Source organism: Bos javanicus, chromosome 13 (genome assembly GCF_032452875.1).
Source record: "Bos javanicus breed banteng chromosome 13, ARS-OSU_banteng_1.0, whole genome shotgun sequence".
NCBI classification, from domain to species: Eukaryota; Metazoa; Chordata; class Mammalia; order Artiodactyla; family Bovidae; genus Bos; species Bos javanicus.
In genome coordinates this window covers 63,837,145-63,858,182 of record NC_083880.1, presented here as the reverse complement: position 1 = coordinate 63,858,182, position 21,038 = coordinate 63,837,145, and the positions used below count along the sequence as shown (strand labels likewise).

General features: G+C 35.0%; 1 protein-coding gene across 4 annotated transcripts in view; it reads right to left on the bottom strand.

Annotated features, from left to right (window-relative positions):
• Positions 1-2,327: 2,327 nt before the first annotated feature.
• ITCH (itchy E3 ubiquitin protein ligase) overlaps positions 2,328-21,038 on the bottom strand; it is a 101,302-nt gene continuing 82,591 nt past the window's right edge. For all 4 annotated transcript variants that reach the window (XM_061437329.1, XM_061437328.1, XM_061437326.1 and 1 more), the window contains 8 exons: positions 19,995-20,154; positions 19,596-19,729; positions 18,701-18,841; positions 14,595-14,715; positions 14,057-14,161; positions 11,984-12,080; positions 8,064-8,136; positions 2,328-5,748 (listed from right to left, as the gene is read on the bottom strand). In XM_061437329.1, the coding sequence (XP_061293313.1) occupies positions 5,649-5,748; positions 8,064-8,136; positions 11,984-12,080; positions 14,057-14,161; positions 14,595-14,715; positions 18,701-18,841; positions 19,596-19,729; positions 19,995-20,154 (931 nt within the window). In that variant the 3' untranslated portion in view covers positions 2,328-5,648. The remainder of the gene's footprint in view (positions 5,749-8,063; positions 8,137-11,983; positions 12,081-14,056; positions 14,162-14,594; positions 14,716-18,700; positions 18,842-19,595; positions 19,730-19,994; positions 20,155-21,038) is intronic.

Genomic DNA, 21,038 nt, shown 5'->3' with positions numbered 1-21,038 from the left:
ACTTTACAATGAGTAAACCTGGCAGCCACCGTGTTAATCAGAGTGTCCAGGTTAACATAGCTGGAAACTGGACATATTCATACGTGCCCTTTGATACCATGCACCAAGGGCACGCCACCTCCGGTTTTATTTTTTTTTCCACAAAAACCCATGGCCTTAACTATGAGAAAATATTAAACTTGAGGGGCATTCTACAATGTGCCCGGAAATACTCTTCAAAAAAAACCAAGGTCATGAAAGACTAGGAACGAATGAGGAACTGTCACAGATTGGACGAGACTGAGAAAAACACTGGTGGAAAAACTGGTGACAGCTGTATAAAGGTTTGAAAAGTTTAGTATAAAAGTTGTGTTATTTTATTGATGGTCAAGTTTTTATAATTGTACCAAGTTATATGGGATGTTAACATTAGGGAAAGCCTGGGTGAAGGGTTGTGCAGGAGTTCTCTGTACTGTTTTTGCAACAGTTCTGTAAATCTGAAATCATTTCAATGTAAAGTTTTTTTAAAAAAGGATTGGACACAAAGAAATGGTTATTGAATGCGGGAAACATTAGAAAATTGTTTAGCAAGGGGAAGAAGGATACAGTGACTGGACCCCAAGATAAGCACAGGAGTATCATCATCTTACATATGGTGAACCAGACTGAAGGGTGAATGAATTGAACAAGATCATAATCATAAAAGCAGGAAAAAAAAAAAAAAAGAGTATGGCCTATAGTTCATGTGACTGGCTGGAGCCAGAGTAAGAATTGAGGCGTTGGAAGGAACTGGAAGGAGTTAAGGCTTTGAGTGATAGGCTTTGAGTTTTGGAATTAATATTCTGTGGAATGGAGGAACCACTGGGGAGAACTACTTGAGACTTAAGTCTTCCACAGATCTTTCTGAGGCAGCACAAACGGACTGGGAGAATGAAATGACAAGTTGCTACAGTCAATGAGGGTAGGGATGAAGGATGTGGGCTGTGGCAATGGGGGCAGCTCTGAAAGAAATGATTCTCAAGTTTTGGAGATGGACTTAACAGGATTTGAAGACCAATTAGATGGAACTAGTTATGGAAGACTCCCAGACTTGCTGTTAAGTAGAAGTATAGCAAAATGTTTAAGCACACAGTCTTTGGAGTCAGACAGTCCTGGATTCCAACTTGTACTCTTGCCATGTAACAGCTAAGGACACTTGTAGCTTCTCAATCATCTTGAACCTATTTTCTGTAAAACAGAGATGATCATTCGTCTATGAAAGTGACCAGGAACACTAAATGACAGTGCATGTTACATATCTGAGTGTTTGGGATATAGTAATAAATGCTGAGAGTTGTCCTGGAGTAAGTGAATAGAGGTGTGATACTGGTTGCTAGGACAGACAAGACAAACAGAAGAGGTCTGAATTAGAAATGAGGAAAGTAACAGCATGGTTGTTTTCACTTATCTGCAGGAGTAACTAAACATTTTCAAGGTCCCTTCCTTGTGCGTTGCTTTGAGGAAACCCTGATGCTCACAGCATCTTTGCCCAATGGGCATGGGGGACCAATACTGTCCTTCCTAGGTCTCCACTTAAGACCTGAAAGATTCCCATGGATCCTCCCCTTCAGTGTCCTGACCACAAAGAAGCTTTACAGACACATGGAAACTGACCAATGAAATGAGCTGGGAGTGACAGCAGTTTCTGTTCTGGAGTTCTACAACATGAGATCCTCTTCCTAGAAGTCCAGAGACTAGCAGCCAGTCAGCCACAGCTGAGTCCCAGTTTGATGCTTTGAAGAGTTTGGTGCTGGAAAGCCAAATGTTCAGTAAAAATAACTACTTATTTTCCCAGGGAGGATTTCCTCATGCTGGGGGAAACACGTCTTCCCTCTTTTCCTTAGCAACGGCGAAACTAGAGCTTCCTAGCTGCTTATATAGGACAGATTAAAGACGATAAGGTCTACTTTGAAGGATTTCCAAGGAACCTGTCTTTCAGTCACTGCTAGATCACCATATTAAAATTAAAAAAAAAAAAAAACCCACTTCCCTTAGCGTCTTTCCACTGGGTCAATTTTAAATCACAGAATGACCACTTGGTTTCCTAATAAGAAAAAGTCTTGTTAGCTAGCTGATGATTCTCTATTGAGCACCCATGGCTGAGATCCTGTCTTAGGGCACCCTTAGTTGTGCCAGAAAAGCAGTCATCTTCATCTTGGTTCTCTTCAACACAGGCACCAAATCCAGTCTCACCCGAGTCTTTCTAGTTTTTCTCCCATCTACTTCAAGCACAGACAGGCAGTAACTTGCCCATGTACAAAAGCAGAGGGGGAGAAATCTATACATCCTGGTCACATAAAAGGCTTCCCTGCAGGTGGGAAAAACTTTATTCAAGACTAATATCAAAGTGTACAAAGGAAGGACCAGAAAGTTTAATTGTAAACAGTCTTACATCTTTTAGGAAACACAAGTGAGGGAGCCCACTGCAGGACCTCTGTAACAGCACTTGACTCCCTATATGGTACTTGTAGAGTTACCTGAGTATTTGAAATTACAATTTAAGAAAACAAAGGAACTCCAATACAATAATATACAATCCAGTGCTGCTATTCCATTTTTGGTTAACAAAAGCATAGCATATATACAAATAATTCTGAAAGCAACTAAAAAAAAAAAAAAAAAGCGGGGGGGCTGGAGATGCCAACAATATTAAATAGATGTAGTTAACTTAAAGGAATTTAAAAGGATGGATTTACATCCAAAACAAGGAGGGATATAAAAACAGAAGTCTAATTCCATAAGTCATCCCTAGTAACATTTCAAGTTATTAACCAGGTAAATAAAAAATTGGCAGAGTGGGCCTAATTGACATAGTTGATTTAGGATGAACCTCTATGAGCTGGTGAGTCATGTTTCACTAAAATTTCTGATGAAATGACACTGGTATGTCAATCTCTTGATGAAAAATTAGTACCCGAACTTTTAAATAGAGTTATTGTAAGTCTTATGAAATTAAAATTCTCCTGCACTCTGATTTAAGATCATAAAAGCCAGAGCAAGAATTCATTATTATGAGCTGCTGGACCAGTTTTAAATCAATCTATTTGATAAAACAAGTAAGGTCCTTCCCTCCTCACCCAGGCTATGTGAAACGCTGCCTTCCCCAACCTCCCAAAAGAGCAGAAGAATAATAATAAGGCAATTGCTCATTTTACTTTGTTTTTATTTCAACATAACATGCAGTAAAAAAATTAACAGGGTTTATTAGCATTTACAATGCTTACAAAGAAAAAGGACTCTAAAAGCAATTTAGTTCAGATTTAAGAAATCACTCTAATTAAACACTTACAATAAATCTATTCCCAAATGATCAGTTTGGACCAAAATTTAAGATAGCATTTGGTAGATATTTATGTCTGCTGTCTATCTGCAGTATTTTTATATAACCTCTGATTCTTGGGATATCCAGCCCCCATTTTCCTAACACAGCAGGGAAAGACATATACAGGTGGCCATTTAAATTAAAGGAAGAAATGGAGTAAGGGAGATCCCAGGCTGCAAAAATATATACAAGCATTTACCTTTTCCAGAACTAAACATTTCTTCCATAAAAATATTAATAGCCAAGCCCTATAGAACTAGGGCCGGGACTACTTCATATATAACTATTCTGTATTTTAAAAATATAGGGCAGAAAGCCTTTTGGATGATATTTATACATTTTCGCACAATATTTCTAGGTCCCTAAATGAATCATCAAGCATGTAGAACAAAAAAGTCTACTTTCTTACATTATCTCTTAATTTAATCTCATAAATCTCTAGTAAATATTGTAGGTAACTACATTTCAATATGAGCATTCACCTCAATAGGAAGTCTTTATAGAAGGTTTAATCTCCATAGCCATATATTACCAAAGTTCAGACATATAACGAATGGGTAGTTGGCAGACATTCGCTCTGTAAGACAAAGCAATAGTGTTTTTTGCCCCCTACCAACAAAAAGGCAGAGTCACTTTGAAAACTAGGGCTTTTAGAGACCATAGTACATTTCCTAGACTATGTAGAATAAAATCAAAATTAAGATAGGACTGGGGGTAGCCCAATCTCTCCCTTCACACTAACGACTTCTGGATGAGGCAACCCTTTCACTCACATGTCTGCTTTATGATGGCAGTGTTTTAGAATACAGATATACAAGTTAAAAAATATTTTTGTCGTTGTTTCAAGATAAGAGTAGTTAGGGACAAAACCCCCCATTTCCTTTCCAAATAGAACAGGGGTTTGCTATTTGCTTATTTTTGGCTCAATGCTACTTTTTCATGCTATGCTACTGAAACCTGCCAAAGTCCCTATTTCATGAGATATTAGGTTATGAGTTCAGTTATGATAGGCACTCAGCTGGCTTAGGCTTTCTCCCACTGTCCTCTGACAGCAGTCATCTTGCTAAGTCTAAGCAGGCTGAGTTAAAAAAAATTACCACAGAGAAGGTCAAAGTGCATTAATCAGTTACTAACAGAGCAATCTAATGTTAAATAGTCATGGGAAAACCTGTTAAAATTGTTAGACGTGAACAGAAAATTCAAATCAGGACAAGACAGAATGGAAGTAACTATTATAACATTTGTCAGATAAATTGTCAATCTGTGAAGTTTTAATTCACACAGACAATACATTTCTGTGGTTACTAGAAATGTATTGCTGTAAATGGCATTTACTCACTTTTTTAACCAGTACCACAGCTCTTCCTCCCTAATGAAAATGAAAATGATTTTATAGATATTTTCATTGACCTCTACTTGGATTAGAAAGCACTCTAATTTGAACTCCTTAGCAGGAGTTAAATGTAACTGGAATTGTTGGATTATGATAAAATTTAAAGATGGAATTGATATACAGGAACACACAAAAACTGTCAATGGCCTTTGATAAAGTCACCCAAATTAATTTCAAAAATTGGCTAACTTTTTTTTTTCTCTACAGTGAAGGCAGCATAGTGTCAGTATTGTTTGTCAAGTTTAGTATTTGCGAGGCAATTAAAACAATCAAATTTCTAAGTGAAGTCATTTGCAGACCGGGACCAACTTCTCCACAAAACTACTTTGTGGAGAGATACAAGAGTCTAGCATCTCTTTTCTAGGGATAACATCAAATGATGCATGGATTTCATGCTCCGAAAAGGAAAAACAACAGTCAGGCCAGGCTGAAAGAAGAGGGAGAGCACAAGCCGGAAGTTTGCTCACAACCCCAGAAGCTGGGCTGTTTTAAACAAATACCTCTTTCCATGAGGCTTAATAGGTAGATCCTACATATTTTAGTTACCATGGAAATTCCCTGCATATTTTCAAAATCTCTAAAAGAAAAAAAACCTAAGTGAGACTTCTGAGACACAAATTTTTTGTTAAGGAAACAATCTAGTGGAATAAGACAAGGCAGATTTCATTGCTGTGTTAATCTCATGGTAAGTAAGGTTTATGACTAAGTCATTTGCAGATCTGATTTCTGAAAACACTGAGAAGAAACCCAGAATCACTGGGAGATAAATCTCAATGATAACATTAATTTACTTACACTCAAGATAACTCTCTAAACAGTCACAGTCCAATTTTACAAGTGTGCAATAGGCAAAGAAGGAAAAGGACAAACGTTGCAAATAAATTCTTGTCCTTTGGTGGTGCAGGCTCTCAGAATTCACTCTTGTCCAAAGCCTTCTGTTTCTTCAATAGCAAATAACAGCTTTTCCTTCAGTTGCTCATAGCTCTTGTAGGGTGGCAGGTCCAGGCGGTTAAAACTAAAAGTAAGAATTGTTACCTTGAGAAAAGGATATATACTAACAATGGTTTCAAAGCCAGGAAAATTAGGTTGAAATCTCAGCTCCATCACTGGGCCCTTGGGCACCTGTTTTATTTTTTTACTTTTCCAAGTCTGTTTTTTTTCTTTGGTAAAATGAAAGTTAACAGTACTTACCTCTCAGGATTCAATAAAGAAGAAATAAGCATATATAGCATAGTACCAGATGCTCAATAGGTACGCAGTAAAATGCCAGACCTCTTAAACTTTCCCATTTACTCTATAATCAAACATGGTCAGCAAACGTTTGCTGTTTGGGCTAGATGGTAAATATTAATACTTTAGGCTTTGTGGGTCATAGGTCTCTTATCAAAAGGTTTTAAATATACCCCATTAACAATAAAAATATTTTCTGCTCTCATATCTAATATGCTGGTCCTACTGACTTTCTTTTATTCTTAACTATGAATTTTAAAAGGTATCTTCTAATTTGGGGGCATATTAAGGACACTTTCACAAGGTAACAGGCAGTGAATCTGCCCTAAAGCCTTGGCCTTCTGCTATAGTTTTAGGATAAGGTGCAGGTAGACACTTGGCGGGCTTCCCAGGTGGCTCAGTTGCAAAAAAGCTGCCTGCCAATGCAGGAGACACAGGAGACACAGGTTCGATCCCTGGGTGGGTCGGGAAGATACCCTGGAGGAGGAAATGGCAACCCACTCTAGTATTCTTCCTGGGAAAATTTCATGAACAAAAGAGGCTAGAAGGCTACAGTAAATCCATGGGATCACAAAGTGTCAGTCATGACTGAGCACTCACTCAACAGATATTTGGTAACAGAAGAAATAATGTTTCCACAAAGGGAAAATAAATTTAGTTATAGAAATGAATAAAAACATGGAACCTGAAAAAGTAATGAGACTAGTTTTCATGCATGACTGAGATAAGCTGTTCACAATAATGTAATGGCACAGTGTGTTCCAAGTTTAAAAAAAGTGACAAAAGGTCAAATCAAAATACATGTGTACAAGATGAGTGTAAGACAATCAACTGTATCTCGATATACTAGCAATGAATAATCTTAAGTGAAATTAAGAAAATAATTCCATTTATAATAGTTTCTTAAAGAATAAAATACTTAGGAATAAATTTTTCAGAAGAAAAGCAGGACTTACGTAATAAAAACTACAAAACACTGTTGAAATACATCAGACATCTAAATAAAGGGAAAGACACCTGATATTCATGAGTCAGAAGACAATACTGTTAGGATGGCAATACTCCCCCAAACTAACTAATCAATTTGTATCAAAATCCCAGCTGATCTCTTTGCAGAATTGGACAAGCTGATCCTACAATTCATATGGAAATCCAAAGGACCCAGAAGAGCAGAAACAATCTTGAAAAAAGTTGGAGAATGCATATCTAATATCAAAACTTACTGAAAAGATATAATAATCAACAAAATGTTACTGTCACTGTGAACAAATATTATAGATCAATGGAAAAGAAGTGAGAATTCAAAAATAAACCCATGTATTTATGGTCAACTGATTCTTCAACAAACATGCCAAGCTGTTTTAAAAAGTCGTATTAATGAAAATACAGAAGAGCACACAAGAGAGCATAAAAAGGGCAGACAGGAAAAATACACAAATGTCCGGCAAGGTCTATATATGACTACTGAAATGTCTCACAAAATAAAGTGCAGATATTGTTGGCATTACATTGAATTCCAACATTTTGTATTTAAGATTAGGGTTTTTAGTTTTGTACATTTTTGGAAATGTGGTTAAACTACATTTATAATAAGAAAACATTATTTCTGTCACTGTGCTAAGAGTCTCTCTCTATAGCTACCTAGATTTGATTTCTTCCTCTGCCTACAGAGAAATGTTAAAGTGTTTTCTAAATATCACATTTCAAAAAAAAAAAAAAAAAAAAAATGCAGTGGTGAGAAAAGGGATTAACTGTAAATTGGTAACAGAGATTGTTTTGGGGTGACAGAAATACTCTAAAACTGGATTGTAGTGATGGTTACTTCTTTGAAAATCTACTAAATATTACTAGATTAAAATGGGTAATTTTTTTGTTACATAAATTATATGTCACTAAAGCTGTTAAAAATAATTCAATACCATGGAGAAAATATTTCATTTCTAATGCTTTAGTATATACAAGATAAGTGAGAAAAGGATATTTTCTACACTTTTAAAATTTTTTATTTTGGAGAAGAGTTGATTAACATTTTTGTGTTAGTTTCAGGTGAATAGTAAAGAGTTTCAGTTATACATAAACACTCTTTCTGATTTTACTTACCAGGTATGACTTCTAGGCAACCAATTTTCTTTCCCGACTTTTTCAATGCAGAACTTCTGTGGCCCATTGCTCCCTAAAATATAGTGAAATCATCAACAGCTTGATAGTGTAATGGTTCTCAAATTGCTATCCCCAATTCAGCTGTATTAGCATCACCAGGGAACTCAACGAATCACAAATACACAGGCCCCAACTGAACTGAATCAAAAATTCTAGGGGTGAGGCTCAGCAACAATATTTTAACAAGCTTCCAGACGATTCTGATGAGTACTCAATTTGAGAACCATATTGTTAATGCATGCTAAGGAGGAGAAAATGCAGTTTCATCTACACCCCTTAGCTAGAACACCAGAATGCTGTAATTAATAATATTTCACATTAGAAGGCATAAAAAGTTTAATTTCAATTTTAAACAGGGAAACTAAAACTCACTGTCTTATAAAATTTGATTTAAATAGAAAACTGTGAAAACTTTAGAAAATGTAAACTACCTAATGAATTCAATAGGTCCTGTAGGGTGTGCCCTGACACACTTTTTACCCAATTCTTGCCTCTCATTTATCTCGAGTCGGCTGTTAATGGTTATCTTTTAGTACTGGTTTTCTCAAAACATCACTGCTGCCCCTCAGCAGCATTTATTGGTGGTCACAATTGGAAGTACTACTGGACTTCTGAATAAGACAGCGCCAGGCACACTTAATGTTCTGCCATGTGTAAAATAAGTCAAGCCAAAGAATTTTCTCATGTTCCACCTGACTAAACACAATACAAATATAAATTGGTAGTACTTTTGCATCTACTAACACTGAAGTGTTTTCTTAAGTAGTTATGTGAAAAGCCCAGTATGGTCATTATGAAACAGGATAGCTAAAATAATAATTAAGCTTGAAATTATTAGTTTATGTACTGCACATTCTCTCAATATATTATAACATTTCTAGCCACACAGATGACAAGTTTAATAGTGCTAATTAGTATATAACAGTAGAGTCTGGATTTCTTTTTTTTTTTTTTTTTTGATGATCTCATGAATCTTTATTTATAAAATTGGGAGGATTACTGGATTTGATCCACAGCAGCAGTATGCCAGACCTGTTTAAGGAGTTCATAATTCTTTTGGTTTCTTATTATTCAGTATATATACCTATTAGCTTCCCTGGAAATAATTTCTGCAGGTCAATGAATATCTACTATAACATGATTAGAAAGCAAAATGATATATCAGTTCAGTTCAGTCACTCAGTCGTGTCCGACTGTCTGCAACTCCATGGACTGCAGCATGCCAGGCTTCCCTGTCCACCGCCAACTGCCAGAGCCCGCCCAAACTCATGTCCATTGAGTCAGTGATGCCCTCCAACCATTGCATCCTTTATCATCCACCTCTCCTCCTGCCTTCAGTCCTTCCCAATATCAGGATATTTTCCAGTGAGGCAGTTCTTTGCATTTCTTTTGGATTTCTTTTAATAGACTGAATCAAATATCAAAATAGAGAAATATGAAATGAAGGATTCACAGTGAATTTCAATGATAAAGGCTATTTGACAAATAATACCAGTTACCCTGGATGTTTTCTAAAATTTTATGGACTTGTAAGACATCATTTGCTGAAATTTTAGGCTGTCTATTGTTTTCAATCTTACTGACAACTACCCCTAAACCAAACAACCTTCATATAGACTCTGCACGTTTATTCCTATTTTTCAACCTATTTCAACTTTAAAAAGGTCTGAGGTCTTTTAAATATCAGAGCCTTGGCTTATACTGGAATTCCATGATTAGACATTATACTTTAAGTTCTACCTCATTTTTCCTCTACTTTAATCAGCTATATTTTGGCAGGTATATTATCCTTATTTCATTTAGGCTATTTCCCTCTTTCTCTTACACGTATTTTTTTTGTCTATTATTTTTTACCTTTTCTATCTGTTCTTTCATATTTCAGTAATTCTTATATACAAAGAGCTTCTGACCTTCTCTTAGATCAGCTCATTTAAACAGGAACAACTTTTTGTGTCTTCTAACAGTTTCCCAGATATACATGTACTGAAATACATATAATTTCTTCATAAATCACTTAAAAACTTCTAGATATTACAGTTAGTGTTATGTTCATGTATTTTTGGGAGGTTGTAGATACATTTCATATCTACCAACTTCATTACATAATATTAAAGATATAAATATGTTACAAAAATGGGATATTAGACCTGTTAAGGTCAAGATCCACCAGATTTAATTATTATATACTTTACTCTTACAACTTTATTTTCCTATACTGGGTGGAAGGGAGGTTAAACTAATTGTCCTCTAAAATTTGATGAATCACAATTTCACTGTCTTCCAAAAGTATCCTTCTGTATTGCTTCAAACTACTCCACCCAATCCTAATATTATTTCTAAGAGCAGACCTAGTTCTTATTTTTTTAATAATCAAGTTCCCAGTTTTTATTGAGAAACTTGTAGCAATTTTTTTCTTCCTTTTAGTCACTATTCCTTAACCTCTCCAAACCCCAACATGGTCTCTCTCTTTCAAACTAGAGAGCATTCTCAAAGGTGCCCCTCTCCAAAAATGTACTTAGAAATTATCCTTTTTGAGACTTCTTTCTCTGGAGCACTAGATAAAAACTTCCCTTCTATATTGCTTCGGAGAGACTAAAATATTTTTCTTTTTTACTCCCTGGCCTCTCCTCTGCCTCTAGGGTAGTTCTATCTCAACCCTAAATACAGATGTTTTTAAGCATCAGCTCTCTATTCTTTGTATTCTATTTCTGCACAAGCCCATCCATTCTCACAGCTTCACTGCTCTTATGAGCCTACTTTCTCTAACTCTTACCTCTAAACTCAACACCTATAAAACTGTCCTCTCATTGAAATTTTCTACTTGGTTGTCTGACAGTCACCTTACACTTAGCAGATTCCTTACACTTCACAACTTCTCCATGTTGCATAAAATGTAAGCATTCTTCCTTTATATTTAATCTTCTAATCAAGTCTTATTTCTACCTTTGGAACTCCTCTTATTTCTACTTTTTCCATCCCTATTTTCTCTCTTAAGATCAGTTTTTTATCATAGGTCTAATGGTTTCTTCCTATTTCCACGCTTTTCTATTTGCATGCTATACTATCAAGTCTTCTAAAATGCAGCTTCAACAAATTCTATCTTCAAAAAGCTCCCAGAGCTTCCAAAACCCTAAGTAATGTCCAAATTCTTTTGGTCTGGTTTTTAAAGTCTTGAACTGGTTCAACATACTATCCAAAATCGTCTACTTGATCTACTTATGTCTTTACCTTTTGGCCATGCCACAGGGCACGTGGGCTCCTAGTCCCCCGGACAGTGATCGTACCCGCGTCCCTTGTGTGGGCAGTGCTGAGTCTTCACCACTGGACTGCCAGGGAGTCACCTACTTGATTCTTTAATTCTGACTCTCTTTTTCCAGCAGACTTAAGGATTCCAACTTCTATCCTCCCATGCTACTTGCATATTGTTAGTGTTAAATAAAGACCTGAATTTACTTATTATTTAATCACAAAATATTCTTATAGTCATTCATTTCTAAACAACATATAATTTAATCAGTGACTATTATGTGACAGGTAATAGAAATAAAAAGATGGAAGATATGGATCTGTATCTCAAGCAGCTCCAGGTATAACAGGGAAGAGTGGTAAATAAGTCATTAAAATATAATACAAACAATAATGCCTGGCTCACAGGAAACACTGAAATGTTTGCCAAATGAATGAAAAATGTGGAGTCTAGGCTAAGAATTAAACATTTTTGAGAGAAGGATTACAAAGTGATTTAAAAGTTGACACAAATCCTGGTTAACTATATCTAATTAAGAAAATAGCTATACTTTGTTATTTCTGATATACTGTATACACATTAGGGTAACAGCAGCGTGATCCTGTAGACATACCCATGAGGTCAGCAAATCCTCCAACTGGCAGTCGGCAGGTCCCAGTAACAAACTGCAAAAGTCGCATTCTCTTCTCATTATCGATTTCTTTAACAAACTGTTAAAAGCACATTTAAAGAGATACATAGGTCATATGCGTTTAGAATACTAAACAAAAAAGGAAAAAAAGATCATTTCATATCTTAGTTGAACTGCGAGGGTCAGATGCACCAGAAAATGCACCTATCACCGTGGGTGGTAGGCCTTCTCCCTGCTTGTCAAAAGCCCCACTCATCAGCCCCCTCCACCAACACCAATCCTAGTACCACAAGCTTATAGGTAAAGAGAAGAGTGCCCTGGGCTCGAGAGCACCCTACTCGTGCAGCCTCAAGATCAGCTCTTCTAGGGCACCCCTCCTTTTACCCCTAGATCTGCCTGTCCAACAGACATACATGTGGTTACAAAGGATGCAGAGTTTGAGTTAGAACAGACTTTTTGGTTTTATGAACAAATGAAATTAAGCTCACAAATTCTGACCTGGATATATCCCAGGAATGTTCTTCTTTCAATGTTCTTTATGTTTTGGTGTAGCTATGTGTTGCCAGAATTATGTGGTTTTTAACTCCTACAACCCTGACTCAAAGCATTAAGTTTCTAGAGAATGCTTTCTAGCCTGCAGCACAAGAATTTTGGCTCAGCCAAATTTTTTGTAAAGAATTTTTATCTTACTGTACTAACTTATAGAAGCTTGGTCATTTCAGCTTGAGTTTTTTTCTAATTTATTTTTAATTGAAGGATAATTACAATATTGTATTGGTTTCTGGCATACATCAACATGGATCATCCAGAAGTATACAAATGTCCCTTCCCTTCTTATGAGGTTCTTTACATAAAAAGCAGGCATTAAAAAAAAACTTTTTTTTACTGTGGTTAAATATATATAAAATAAAAATTTACCATTTTAAGTATACAATTCAATGACACTAAACATATTCACACTGTTGTGTAACCATTGCCACCATTTCCAGAACTTTAGTTTACCAAACAAAAACTCATTTCTTTAAACTTACCTCCTTGCTTCTGCCTTCTCCCCTGTCCTTGGTAAACTCTATTCTACTTTCTGTCTCTATAAATTTGCTTATTCTAGATACTTCATGTAAGTGGAATCATACAATATTTGTCCTTTTGTGGCTGTCTTATTTCACTTAGCATTATATCCTTAAGGTTCACCCATGCTATAGCCTGTGTTAGAATTTCCTTTCTAACATTGGACAATATTGCATTGTATGTATATACCACATTTTGTTTATCCAATCATCTGTTGATGGACATTTTAAGTTGCTTCCACCTTTTGGCTAATATAGATAATGCTGATTATGAACATAGTTATATGATAAGTATCTGAGTTCCTGCCTTAAATTCTTTTGGGTATGACCAAAAGAATATATTGTTGAACCATAAGGTAATTCTATGTTTAACATTTTGAGGACCCACCAAACTGTTTTCCATAGTGGTATACCATTTTATATTGTCACCAGCAATGTAGGAGGAATCCCAATTTCTCCACATCCTTACCAAGGATGAATAACTTTCATTTTTTTTTTAATAACACCTTAAATGGGTGTTATTAAACACCTTAATGGGTGTACATCTCACTTTCATTTTGATTTGCACTTTTCTAATGATTAGTGAGCAATTTTTCAGATACTTATAGAAGAAATTTTTGAGGAGACACCATTATGATTCCAAACCAAGGGCCTCTAAGTTCTAAACATTAAATAATTCTTAATGAGATACGAATAATTAATGAAAATCATAGTTCAGACAATTCTATACAATCCTCAAAGCATTTAGATCAAATACAGGGGAATGTTATTATCTGGCGTTATCTTATTCTCTAGGCGAAGGTGCAAGGCGTGTGTTGCTTACTTGGCAATAGTCAAAGAATGCTGTATTCACTTATTACAACGCATAGAATGGAATGAGGACCCTGAACATACTGGTACATTTTATTCTATGACTCATTTCCATATGTGGTAAGCATTTTCTACAAAGTTATGGTTTATCTTCCAAAAGAAAGAAACTGAGACAAACCTGCCAAAACCACATGATTTGTTTACTTGTCCTGGTATAGTGACGGTAGATGGCATGTCTTTGCCAATCATTCAAATCAATCTCTTGCATCCCACATAAAAGAACCTTTAAGGATAAAAAAGACAAATAGTTTCTTTAGGTAAATGTACAACCTATATAAAAATACTAGACATAGATAAGACTAATATTAAACGATTTTCAAAAATTAATCAGGAGGCTTTAGCTAAAAATGTGTGTGTCAAGAATTTCATCAAAATTTTAGCTATATTACTTATAAAAGTTGAGTTTCCATGTTTGGTATCATATATACACATATTCAGGTGAATAAGTTCCTCACTGGGCAGAGGTTCTAATATCTTTGGCAAAATTTTATATTTTTGGATAAATTATAGACTTTTAACTACTGGGGATTCTTCAGAAACATACTGCCAGAACAAAAAAATATTACTGCCATTGGAAAGATAGTGAAGTGAGTTGAAAACAGATACATGAAAGCATTATTTACCAGCATGCTTCAGAGGAAAGGAGAACTCATTACCTCTAATTCCTTTGCATCGAAGTACTGTAAATACTGCTGGGGAAGAATTTCATTAAAGCCCTCAAAGAAAGCTTGCGTCTGTTCTTCAACACCACGAGACAATCTCCATTCAGCTACCATTCTGGTAAATAATTATAAAAAAAGACGATGAGGAAGTTTAGATTTTACCTTTAAATTTTGAGTATAAAAATAATTTTTAAAAACTTTATTATGAAGAGTGTCAAATACATATGAGTAAAATAAATGAACCCTATGTACAGATATCTCAGCTTCAAGACAATACCAATCTTATTTCATTATGCTTCTATCCATACCCTAGACAGCATGTAATTTCATCTGAAACAAGTATTTGAGTATATATTTCTATTAGTCTTTTTTTAAAAAACAAACTATATTTCTATCATCACACAAAAAAGGTAACAATAATTCCTTTACATCAAATATTCAATGCTCAACTTCTACTGATTGACTCAAATTTTTGGACATACTGACTGTATCAGATTCAATTTTCTTCAAATTTTCATCTACAAAGACACATATCAATATGAACAGTCAAAATCACACCAAATAAAAAACTTTCTGCTTTGTTACAGAATGATTTTAATGAGCAAACAAACATATTTTAGGCATTTGATTACTTGATGACAATTTCAGACAACACAAGTTCTAAAGTTTATTAAACTCTGAAATTTTGGAAAATAGCAATGTTGGTTGTATTGGACTAATCTCCCTGGTGATTATAATTACAAACACTGGGCAAATTATAGATATCAAATGTCTGAAGGCATCAGAGAGAAACCAAAGGCAGGCAGAAACTGGTGGGGACAAGATTCTTGAAGGAGGCTGGCACTCTGGAGCAGAGCCACATTTACTACACTTTTCCTCTGAGGGCAATGACCAGTTTACAAAGAGCACAGGAAAATGAAACTCAAATTAAAAGCAACGGTATCACTGGGCTGTGGAGATATAAGGTTAACAGCTTAAAGCTGCCAAAGCAGCTACAGAAAAATCCCTGAAAGAAAAAAGACAGAGGGTGTTCTGAAATCTGTACTTCAAATACACTTCAAATCCTTAACTGACTCCTAAATACACATGTGCAAAATGATGAGATGCCAGGGAACCCTGTCCAGTGAACAACTGGAGAGTCAAAGACCCAATCAGAAATTTTGGTAGTCACCTAGTGCTGTAGAGACAGAATTTAAATTTAATTCTCACAAGTTATATGGAAAATACCTGGGCTTTCCACTGTAAGGACTACGGAACCATATTCTAAGGAATAAAGAATATGTTTTAGGATTAAAAGCAAAATGGAAATACAGGAGCTCTAGCAAGCATCCACAAAATGAATGTGATCTGTCCTTAACTTTTTGTCAAAACAAAACTCAATATACTTCAAAGAAAAAAAAAAGAATTCAGAGTCTCTACCATGTATTATCCATAATGAAAAAATGACTGCATGTGCAAAGAAGCTGAAAAATGTGACTCAAAAGAGAAAAAAGTCCATAAATAATAACTGGGAAAACTGATAGCTCAAATGTTTAAGTTAGTAAATACTTTAAAAAAAACTAGTAAAATGTGTTAAATAATTTAGAGGACAAGATGGACAAACTGTATGAAGAGATGAAGATTCTCAACACAGAAACTCTTGAAAGAACCAAATGGAAATTTAAGAATATCTGAAATGAAAATTTAATTGGATGAGTTTAAGAGCACTGTATTCAAAGACAAATCAATCAAAATGGCCCAAACTGAATCACAGAGAAAATGAAAAAAATACAAACACCACCTGGGATAATATCAAAGGTTAAATATACATGTAACTGAAGTCTCTGAAGTATGAAAGAAGGAACCAAAGGAAAAGGAAGATCTATAGAAAGAACAAAAATTTTCCGTAACTGCTAAAATGGCATCAATCACAAGAAGCTTACAAAATGCCAGAAAGGATAAATATAAAAGCAATCACAATTAGATACATCAGAATAAAAATGCTTAAAAAACAAAATCTTTTAAAAGCCAGAGAAGAAAGCATATACTTCATCCAGAAAATAAAAACAATGGCTCACATCAACAAAAACAGAAGCCAATAATGGAATAACAGCATTGAAAGAAAGTGCTAAAAAAAACACAAAACTACAAACCTAGAATTCTAAATCGAGTGAAAATATCCTTCAAATATTGAAGGTGACATACAAGTATTTTCGGATAAAAGCTGAGACAATTCACTGCCAGCAAGCACACATTAACAGAAATGGTGAAGGAAGTTTTTAAAGCTGAAGGGAAATGATCCCAGGTGAAAAAAAATGTAACTGCAGAAAGAAATGAAGAAAACTAGAAATGGTAATGTGAGTAAATATAAAAGACTACTATTCCTTAATTTCTTTTAAAATATATTGATTTCTTAAAGCAAGAAAATAGTATTACGGGGTTATAAACATCAGAAATACAATGATAAAAATAGCACAAATGGCTGAAGTGAGATAAAATTATACTATTATGAGCCTCTTATATTAGTATATTAGTACAATGTTACACATATGAATATAGCAGTATAAAATTAATTAAAAGTGGTAAGTTAAGGATGTATATTTTCATTAGAACAATCATTAAAAAATTAAAGAGGTATAGTGAAGAAAAACACCAAAGATATACGAAAAGAAAACTAGAAATTATTAATACAAAGGACGGCAGGAAAGGAGGAACAAAAGAAATTGGGAAAAAGAAGAAACAAATAGCAAGGTGGCAAACTTAAGTCCAATCATGTCAGTAACAACATTCAACTTAAACGTACTAATTGCAATTAAAAATAAAGATTATCAGACTGGATAAAAATAATAAGACCTAAGAATATTCTGCTTATAAGAAACATACTTTAAACAGAAAGACAAAGGATTGAAAATAAAGCATAGAGGAAGATATGTCATGCAAATATTAATCACAAGAAAGCTGGAGAGGATATTTTAATATTTGAAAAGTAGAAAAACAGGCAAGAGATCCAGAAGCAGGAATTCAAGCAGCAGCAGTTATATGAAATCTCACCCATATCTGATAGAACTGTTGCTGAGAATATGTGAGTGAACTAATAACTCGAGACTAAAAGTATGAAAGCAAAGCATAAGAGAATACACTAAGAAAATCATTTTACTTAAAAATTTTACCTGATCTTTCAATATTCCCCACAAAAACATCTGCATATAAAATTGAGATTGTTTTCAATGCCATGATGTTAGACGGCATAGTAGTTACAGAACTGGTATTTAAAAGGGTGAGCCAACACTGCTTCTACCCTTCAAACTTTCACTTCTGGAGAAAAACTGAAAGGTCTATCTGTTCAAATTTCTTTTCTATTACTTTATAAATCTTCATATTTCTGGTTACACTGAAAAATACCATAAAGGGGAGATGAAACTCGTCAACATCCACTAGACTAATTCTTTGGAAGGCTTACAGTTTGAATTAACCTTCATGGTAGTCCCTCTACCCTGCTGCCTCCTCAAGAATCCATCCTACCTTTCACGTGCTTTACTGTCAGACTTGTTACAAAGAAATTTATACTGTCTATTGAACTTAGTCCTTAATTTCTTGTCACCTGGCTTCTATATCTACCACTGGGCTATAGTTCTAACTGTTATAAGGATTATCGTAACTTACTAGCCACCACATTGTGTAAAGGTTCATTTTCCCTGACTTCTGAAGTACAGGACATGGCAAAGGGGCTACTAATCCTGAGCTTCCTGACGGAACCACACACTATGGCAACTCTATTCACCATTTGTGACTTGTGCTTTCCATCCTGTACATTGCTTCCAAGAACTTTTGCTCTATTTCTACATAACTGAATGCTTCCCAAACATCAAGTCTCAAATTAACTATCATCAGATTCCAGTTCCATGATTATAATGAGATAAAGCAATGTCTCCTATAGTATTTGTTCCTCTCAATGTACTTACAAGATAGGAAGTGGTGAATTGTGTCCTTAATAACATACAATCAGGTCTGATAATAATTAGTATAAAGACAAATAATACTTTTTGAAATACTGTATACTAGTACATATATAGTCCAACAGAAAGGCTAAAAACCATGCCCAAAAGAGCATTCTCTCTTACCTGATATATTCCTCTTTATTTTCTTCTGTTACAAGAATATTGCCACCATTGGGTTTCAAATCATGACTCTTGATTTCACCTAAGATTTCTTTATCAACGGAGAAATACATTTCCAAACCACACTCCTCAATATTGTTTTCTCTGCCCAAATGAAAGTAACACTGTTACACTAATTTAATCATTTAAGGTTCTTTTTTAAAACTAAAGGACTATGTTCTTCAGTAATTAATGTTTTAGTCACTAAGTCTTGTCCAACTCTTCTGCAACATCATGGATTACAGCCTGCCAGTCTCCTCTATCCATGGGATTCTCCAGGCAAGAATACTGGAGTGGGGTGCCAATTCATTCTCCAGGGGATCTTCCCAACTCAGGGGTCAAATCCTTGTCTTCCTGCATAGGCAGGTGGATTCTTTACCACTGAGCCACCTGGGAAGCAATATGTTCTTCAACAATTATTGTTAAACTGTAACATCAGAATAACAAAGCTGGAACATGATGCTCTAATAGTCATATTTTGCCTAACATTTTTGGGTATATTTCTATAAAAATAATCAATCATACTGAATAATGAGACAGATATAACGTAAATCATGTAAATTCAGTAAACCAATTACATGCTTACAGTCTGAATACACTGCCAACACTATAATGAAAGCATACAGACTAGAGACTTCCCTGGTGGTCCAGTGGCTAAGACTTCAATGGAGAGGGCCCAGGTTCAATCCCTGGTCCGGGGAACTAGATCCCACATGCTACAACTAAAAGATCCCACATGCCCCAAAGAAGACCAAAGATCCCGTGTGCCACAACTGAGACCCAGCAAAGCCAAAGAAATACTTTTTTAAAAAGAAAACATATAGATTATATTTTGATAATTAAAAGGAAACAAACTTACTTAACCCAGATGAGAGAATTGTAAAATTCTGGATCAATCGATTCTAAATCCTTCAGTCCAACTGGTTTATTCAAGATACGCTTATAGAATGGCAAAGAAAAACCTGTGTCTATGAATTTCCCATGGAACAGAGCCTATGCAAGAAGAAAACAATCCATAATTTTATAACAGTCAGTACTTCAGAATGTTAAGATGAGTTCTTCAGTTAAAAGACAAATAAAACAAACTCCCCATCATACAATCTATTATGGAATATTTCTAGGAAAAGGGAAGATATAAGAACCCAATCTTAAGACATGTCAGTGATGAGAAAATTTCAAACGAGAAAGTTAAAGGCACAATGCTTTATTTAGTATTGCTGAATTAGCAAAGTAAACACAGCTCTCCACTTGCACTTACCATAGCAATAAACCTGCCAATAAAACGAAAATATTTCAGGTGATCTGGATTGATGTAAGAAGCGGGGTTTATCTGCAAGCAGTAGTTATCCTTCCCTGCATATTCAAACAGGCAATACATTGGGTTCAACACCTCATGTGACAAAAGAAAGAACCATTCTCTGAAACCAAAAGAAAATTTAGGGTGAAAAATCTTGTAAGTAACCATACCAATAAATCAAAGAGAAGTGCTATAAAGCTCTCAGGAATCTATACTCCTCACGTGGTGATATTTCTCTAGTCTCACACTGATTTTTACAGCTTCTGTACAAACCACCATCTATTTTGCAAAGATATTTACACATTGCTTATTTCAAAGAATCTAAGACATCGTTGACTTTAAAGACAACATTATTTGATGAACCACTAAAAAAAATTTCCAACTGTAATACACATCTCAGTTTCAGAGATGTTAAAATATGAAAACTTTAGTCTTAGAATCAGTGAAATACTCAACATAGGCAGGTTTAAACTTCACTGTTGACCCATGTGGTTAGAGTAGCTGAAACAAGTCTAACATTATTCCATTCATGTCCAAGCCCCTCAGTGATGCTCATTAAGTGCTACCGCTCTCTTAAATATGAAAAAACTTCCAATATCACAGAGGCAATAAAACACTTAATTCAAGCTATTCATTCATTAGAAAAATACACTGAGAAGCTCTAATTCAAATGCTGTGAAAGTATCAACCAACACTAACGTAAGATTATAGTTACTAACTACGTAACAGGGGTGAGGATCTGGCAGAACAGTAGGCAGAGTGAATCTGGGGCAATTTATCAGTTCATGCCCAAGATTTCTTTTTTTGTTGATTTATGGCCTCTGCTGGTAATCCTGCTTATACTTAATACTACTAGTTAATTTTCTAGCTAGGAATGGATGATTACCCTCCTCCTGAATTATCTTTAAACAAAATTAAATGTTTCTACTCATATTTTTATTTACCTGTGATTACTTCATACATTTTGAAATATGAACTTTGAAACAAAACCTAAGTAAAAACAAC